The sequence below is a fragment of the Gracilinanus agilis genome, chromosome 6 (genome assembly GCF_016433145.1).
Source record: "Gracilinanus agilis isolate LMUSP501 chromosome 6, AgileGrace, whole genome shotgun sequence".
Taxonomy (NCBI): domain Eukaryota; kingdom Metazoa; phylum Chordata; class Mammalia; order Didelphimorphia; family Didelphidae; genus Gracilinanus; species Gracilinanus agilis.
In genome coordinates this window covers 288,019,794-288,026,608 of record NC_058135.1, presented here as the reverse complement: position 1 = coordinate 288,026,608, position 6,815 = coordinate 288,019,794, and the positions used below count along the sequence as shown (strand labels likewise).

The window sequence follows — 6,815 nt, the reverse complement described above, 5'->3', positions numbered from 1 at the left end:
CTAGTTCAGGCCCTCGTTGCCGCTCCCTGAAACTGCTGCAACCGCCTCTCCGATTGTTCTCTCCCGGCTCAGCCTCTCCAATCCATCGGAGCTCAGCTGAGTGATTTTTGATAAAAAGAAAAAAAAAAAAGAGAAGAAAAAAGAAAGAAACCCCCCCACCCCCTTCTGCCTTCAATCCAGGGGTTCCAGAGGTTGCCGACACAGGGCCAAGCAAATGAGGGAGGGAAGTGAAAGGGAAATCAAACTCAGTAAACTCTAGTGGACCCCCTCACCTCAGGAACAATACAGACTCTTCTTAAAAAAAATACAATACTGTGTGTTGGTTCTAAGGCAGAAGAGCAGTAAGGGCTAGGCCATGGGCGTGAAGTGACTTGCCCAGGCTGAGGCCAGATTTGAACCCAGGACCTCTCACCTCTAGGTCTGGCTCTCCATCCACTGAGCCACCCAGCTGCCCCCGGGACAAACTCTTCTGCTCAACATTCAAATCCCTTCATAATTGGACTTATTCTGACTTCCCAACCTTTTTACGCTTTCTTCCCTCCAAGCGCTCTGTTTGCCAGCTACACTAGCCTTCTTGTTTTTCCTCCCAGGCGACTCTCCATCTCCCATCTCCGCACCTTTGCATGGCCCGTCCCTCATGCCTGGAATGCCCTCCTTTGTGCCCCTTAGTTTCCTTGGCTGCTGTTGAGACAACTCAAATCCCACTTTCTGCAGGCAGAAGGCCCTTCCTGTCCCCCCAGCTACTAACACCATCTTTCTCTTTCAGACCATTTATTCTGTACATCTCCTGAATAGGCCTGGTTACTCTCCCATGGGAAGGTGAACTGCTGGAGGGCCAGCGCTGTTTCTGGCCTCTCTAGGAATCCCCAACACTTAATACAGAGCCCGGCAGAGACGGCCGCAGTGGCCGACAGATGTGTGTCGACTAACTGATGCCCAATAAGGGAAGAGAGAACACGTTATCCTTGAAAAGGACATTCCCCATGAGGCTGTGCAGCAGGCGGCGTGGCGGCATCCCCCGAGGGTCAGCTTTGGTGGAAGGAGCATTTGCAGCTCGCCTGGCCCGTGCTTGGTGTGAACTTTCTCCCCCCCAAGAGAGATGGGACGTGGGAAGATCCCAGCAGGGTCTGAGAAGACAAGCAAATGGGGGGCCGGCCAGCATCGGCTAACCTTTGACACCCCCGGCCGGAGCCCTCTTCTGAGGTGAGCAGTAACGGCAGACGGGCGTCTGGCTACTTCCAATTGCCACCTTCCCAAGCGGCTGACACTTGCCACCTTTCTCACCCCATCACTCCCCTACACGGATGCTGAAGCAGCTGGAGAGTAGACTGGCAAACCTGTTCTCCCTAATCTGCAATCTTGTTACCCACCAATAAGGGAGTGTGAGAAACAGCAGGAGATGCATGACCTAAATTCCCTGGAAGATTGGGAGGTTGTCGCTTGAGAAATGGGTGGAGAGTACTTGTTGCTTCATTGTTATCTCTTGTTATCTTATATTTTTCTCTCTCCTTCCTTCTTTCTTTTTTCTTTCTCTCTTCTCTCTCCCTCTGTCTCTCCTTCCTTTTTTTTCTCTCTTTCCCTCTTTCTCTCTTCTCTCTCTCTCCCTCTTTCCTTCCTTTTTTCTTTCTCTTTCCCTCTTTCCCTCTTTCTCTCTTTCTCTTTTCTTTCTTTCCCTCTCCCTCCTTCCTTTTTTTCTCTTTCCCTCTTTCTTTCTCTTTTTTCTCTTTTCTTTCTTTCTCTCTCTCTCCTTCCTTTTTCTTTCTCTCTTTTACGCTTTCACTCTTTCTTTTTCTCTTTGTTTCTCTTTTCTTTCTTTCTCTCTCCCTCTCTCTCTCTTCTTCCCCCCCCTCTGTCTCTGTCCCTCTCTCCCTCCCTCCTTTCCTCTCTCTCCATCTTCTTGTCTCTGTCTCACCGTAGAGTAATAGTAGTGATAACAGCTACCATGTAATTAGTGTTATGTTAAGGCTTACAAATATTATCTCATTTGATCTTTGTGACAATCCCAAGGGATTAATAATAATAATGAAGATAATGGCTAACATTTATATGGCATTTGCCAAATCAGGCACTGTATGAAGCATTTTACAATTATCGTCTCAGTTGACCCTCACAAGAATCTGGGAGAGTGAAGCTATTATTATCTGTGTGTTACAGAGGAGGAAACTGAGACAAACAGAAGTTAAGTGACTTGCCTAGGGTCACATAGCTAGGAAATATCTGAGGTTGGATCTGAACTCATGATTTCCTGACTCCTAATCTAGACCCAACACCCGGGTAGATTGTGAAGGAGGGCTCTTTCTCTCGGTTCTGGGCATTTCCACCAGCCATCTATCCTTCATGCCCAGAGTTCTTATTCTCTTCATCTCTGTCTCCTGGATTCCCTCTTCAAGTCCCCACTAAAATCCAATCTTCTATGGGGAGCCTTTTCAGAGCCCTCTGAATTTTTTTTAAACCCTCACCTTCCATCTTGGAGTCAATACTGTGTATTGGCTTCAAGGCAGAAGAGTGGTAAGGGCTAGGCAATGGGGGTCAAGTGACTTGTCCAGGGTCACCCGGCTGGGAAGTGTCTGAGGCCATATTTGAACCTAGGACCTCCCAGTCTCTAGGCCTGGCTCTCAAACCACTGAGCTACCCAGCTGCCCCCAGCCCTCTGAATTTTGATCTGTTTCTGGCTCGCTTGTACAGAGTTGGGTTTGCCGGCTGCCTCTCCACTTCAGCTGGGAGCTCCTTGAGAGCAGGGGCTGTTTCTTGCCTTTCTTGCATCCCCAGCACACATGGCTTTAGAACTTTCCCGTGTCACTTTGACCTTTGTTCCTCATTTGCTCACGATTTAATGAACGCTCATTGACCGACTGATTGTAAATGTCCAACAGGTTGGGTGTTATCCAAGAGGCCACAGGGAGCAGGGGCGAAACACGGTCAGATTCCTTTTTGGTGGGAGGGCATTACAGAGCTTCTTTTTCGTCGGTGGGCATTAGGGAGACTCTTTGGTAACTCAAGCTTGCGATTATTTTGGTAATGAAGAAGAAAGAAGCAAATCCTAGTAGCTGGCCTCAAGTGTCCTGGGACGCCCATCTCCCTGTGCCATTCATTGTGGTCCTTTGGGATGGTTTTTCTCTGACCCCATTTCCCCCCTAAGAATTAGTGTATCTTCTCTCCCAAGATCCTCTCTCTTCCCTGAGCTCAGAATCCTGTCTGTGTGTCCTCCTGCTCCAAGCATCTAGTCCAGAAACAGGCCTGGGGGTGGGCTTCATGTTCTTCCCATTGGGCAACCTTCCCTGCCTTCTGTTTCCCCAGAGGAAGCCATCGCCTAGCATCCCCTCTGTTGACCTAACAATCCTGTTCCCAGGGCTCTGAGGTCATACCTAGGGCTTCTCCCCCGGCCCCAACTGCCCCTTGCTGCCCACCCCAGAGGCAGCGGATGTGGGGCTATGCTTTTCTGGGGATGCTGGTGGGACTACCAGGACAATGGAAGAACCAGGGACGGGTAAGGAAGCCACCATATCCGAGACCCACCAGGAGCAGGGCAGAAAGCAGAAGTGGTTGAGGTTTCCTCATCTTCTGGACCACCCATGAAATTTGATTATTTCCCCAGACCTCTTCCCCTCACCTTCCCCCTCACTGTGGAGGGGAATTTCCAAAGCTAGTTCCTCCAAACGTAAAGACTCCTCTTACACACAAGCACCGTCTTCATTCATTTGTTCTTTCATTCACCCAGCAAACACTTCTGAAGTTCCTTCTGTGTGCCATCCGTTGGGTCTGTGCTTCTCCTGCCCCGCTGCTTTCATTTCCTCCCCCCAAATGCCTCAGTTCCAGAAGGTTCAAAAAGTCAACTCTCAGCCAGCATCTCTGCTTTTCTGTCTTTCCTTTTCACTTATCAGTTTGACTCAACAGACAGACATGAAGCACCTGCTGTATACCTCACTTGTATCACTGACTTTGATTGTCCCTTGTCTTTTTTTTTTTTTATTTTGACCTTTCTATCTTAGAATCACTACTAGGTATGGGTCCCAAGGCAGAAGATCAGGAAGGGCTAGGCAATGAGAATTAAGTGACTGGCCCAGGGTCACACAGCTAGGAAGTGTCAGAGACCAGATTTGAATCCAAGACCTCCCGTCTCCAGGCCTGGCTCTCTTTATTCACTGAGCCCCCAGTTGTCCCCTGGTCCCTTTTCTTTTGTGAAGACAGTAGCCAGGAGAGATTAGAAGGTAAAGATGGGAGGGTGGGAGGAGGTGACAGCAAGGAGAGACAGACAGAGGGAGAGTCCAGAAGAAGCCTCTGGGCCAACTTGGGGGTTTTTGCCGGAATTTGAGGCTTCCTTCAAAAGGATCATCAGCTTTAGAGCTGGGAAGGAGCCAACAAGAGACTTTGAGATCACAGAATTCAACCTTTCCTCTGGTGAGAAGCAGCCCAGATCTCCTGGGAGAGGCAGCATTCCCCGCCTCCCCATTTTTTACTGAGGAGGTTAAGTGACTTGTCTGGGGTGAATTGGAACTCGGGTCTTCCTAGCTACCTGGTTGTCTTTATTGCTGGGTTGTACTTCCCGGTTTATTGATGGGCAATCAGGCCCAGAGGGAAGTGACTTAGGCACAGCCACCAGGGAGAAAGCAGCTTGACAAGGGTGGGGGGCGTGGAGGTAAGAAGAAGAGAAGGGAGAAGATTGGGCCTATGTCTGGGCTTTAGGCTCCGGATCTGTCAAAAGAGGGAGCAGAGTGGGGGGTGGGGGTGAGCTTGGAGTCTGAGGTTTTGGGTTCAAGTTCCAGCCAGGCACTTAGTCCCAGGAGAACTCTGGCAAGTTCCTTCCCTTTCTGGGCGTCAGTCTCCTCTGTAAAATAGGGCTGGACAGGATGCTTGGTTGTCGTGAGGGCAAAGGAGAGTACACATGTCAGAGTAGCCCCGGTGGCCCTCTCTGGCCTCAGTTTCCCTAACTGTGCTGTGAGGACGTTGGCCTCGGCCTCTGGCTGCGGATCTTTGGTTATCATTTCCCTTCCCCGGCCTCAGTTTCCCAAACTGCACAGTGAGGGGGTTAGGCGGGGAGGCCTTTGAACAGTATCTCTTGGGGTCCGGAGGTCGTGCCCACAGGACCACAGAGCCACCGAGGGGGCGTGGTACGGAGGGCGTGGAAACCACAAGCCCCGTCCCCGAACCTCGCTCTGGCCTGGAGCCTTCTCGCGCGCGCGCGCGCCTCTCAACTCCCACCTCCTAACCCGGACCGCTAAGGCCCCGGGAGAGGCGACGAGGGGTGGGGGTGGGGAAGAAACTCGACCCAGTTGCCTCGGCATCTTCGCCGGCTCGGGCCCGGAGAAGGCAACGTCGCGAGACTTAGCCCGGGCCAATGGGAGGCGGGGGAGGACGTGGCGGGCGGGTGAGGCCTTGGTCCCGCCCCCCCACCTAGGCCGCCTATAAAAGGCGCGACCAGGCGGGCGCGTTCTCATTCGGTGGTAGGGGCGGCCTGGGGAGGGCTTAGTTTGTTCTCGTACGCCTGCGTGCTGCGGTGGGGGCGCGGTAGGGGCCGCAGCTGCCCGGCGACCGCAGCTCCCGCCTGACGCGTGCCCCCGTTTCCCGCGCAGCGTCGGCCGCCGGCCTCGCCACCATGTTCAGCTGGGTGAGCAAGGATGCGCGGCGCAAGAAGGAGCCCGAGCTCTTTCAGACGGTGGCCGAGGGGCTGCGGCAGCTGTACGCGCAGAAGCTGCTGCCGCTCGAGGAGTACTACCGCTTCCACGACTTCCACTCGCCCGCGCTCGAGGATGCCGACTTCGACAACAAGCCCATGGTGCTGCTCGTGGGCCAGTACAGCACGGGCAAGACTACCTTCATCCGGCACCTCATCGAGCAGGACTTCCCTGGCATGCGCATCGGGCCCGAGCCCACCACCGACTCCTTCATCGCCGTCATGCACGGCTCGGCGGAGGGTGTGGTGCCGGGCAACGCTCTCGTGGTGGACCCGCGCCGGCCCTTCCGCAAGCTCAACGCTTTCGGCAATGCCTTCCTTAACCGGTGAGCCGGCGAGCGGGGCCGTGGGACCCCTCCCGACACCCCAGCCCCACCCCCGAGAGCGAGGGACCTGCCCCACTCGGGACTAAGACCCCCCCCCCCCGGGGAGTGCCCCCTCTTAGATCACCCAGTACTAAAGGAACTTTTTCTTTGGATTAGGACTCCTGGGGGAGAGAACCCTGCCCCCACTCGCCCCCTCTGACTCCCAGGATATTGCTCGCCTTCCCCCTTTTCCCACTCAGGAACACCCTCCTCCCCCCACCTTTCATTCACTGCTGAGGATCGCCCCCCTGACCCAGCCCCTTCCCCCTCCTTTGGTCATCCACCCTCTTCCAACACATTCCATAACCGTCTTCCGGCACCAGAGACCCCTCCCCAATAAGCAAAATACTTGGGAGCCTCCTCTTATGCTTCCTGACACCTCTGCCCTCCCCTTCAGCTGGGTGAGAACCGTCCCCTCTGTGCCCTGGAGGCTCACATCTCAGACACCCCACCCACTGGGGCAACATCTTCGGTTGGGGAAAACCCCTTCGGCACTCCCAACCCACACCCTGAGCCCCTCTTCCCACTCAGGCTGGGCTCCTCAACTTTTGGGGACCCCCCATGCCCTCAGATCACTTTACTTTAGTGAGATCATCCCCTTAGGTAGGAATTTGGGGACCCTCCCCAGTCCCATGGGCCCTGAATGCCATATTAGGTGAAGGCACGGGGAAGTCCTACACACAACCCCCATCTTTAACCAACCTTAGAGCTCCCTCCCACTGAGGCCAACTCTTTGCAGCTGGTGAGAGCACGCAGAGGGACCCCCACCATTCTCCTTC

General features: G+C 53.9%; 1 protein-coding gene across 2 annotated transcripts in view; it reads left to right on the top strand.

Moving 5' to 3' along the window:
* Positions 1–3,468: 3,468 nt before the first annotated feature.
* The window catches only part of EHD1 (EH domain containing 1), a 26,698-nt gene continuing 23,351 nt past the window's right edge, over positions 3,469–6,815 (top strand). The window contains exons 1-2 of one of the 2 annotated variants that reach the window (XM_044680484.1): positions 3,469–3,487; positions 5,571–5,997. In XM_044680484.1, coding sequence (XP_044536419.1) covers positions 3,469–3,487; positions 5,571–5,997 — 446 coding nt within the window. Of the gene's footprint in view, positions 3,488–5,453; positions 5,998–6,815 lie in introns of those variants that run through there. The other variant, XM_044680485.1, reaches the window with a different exon arrangement.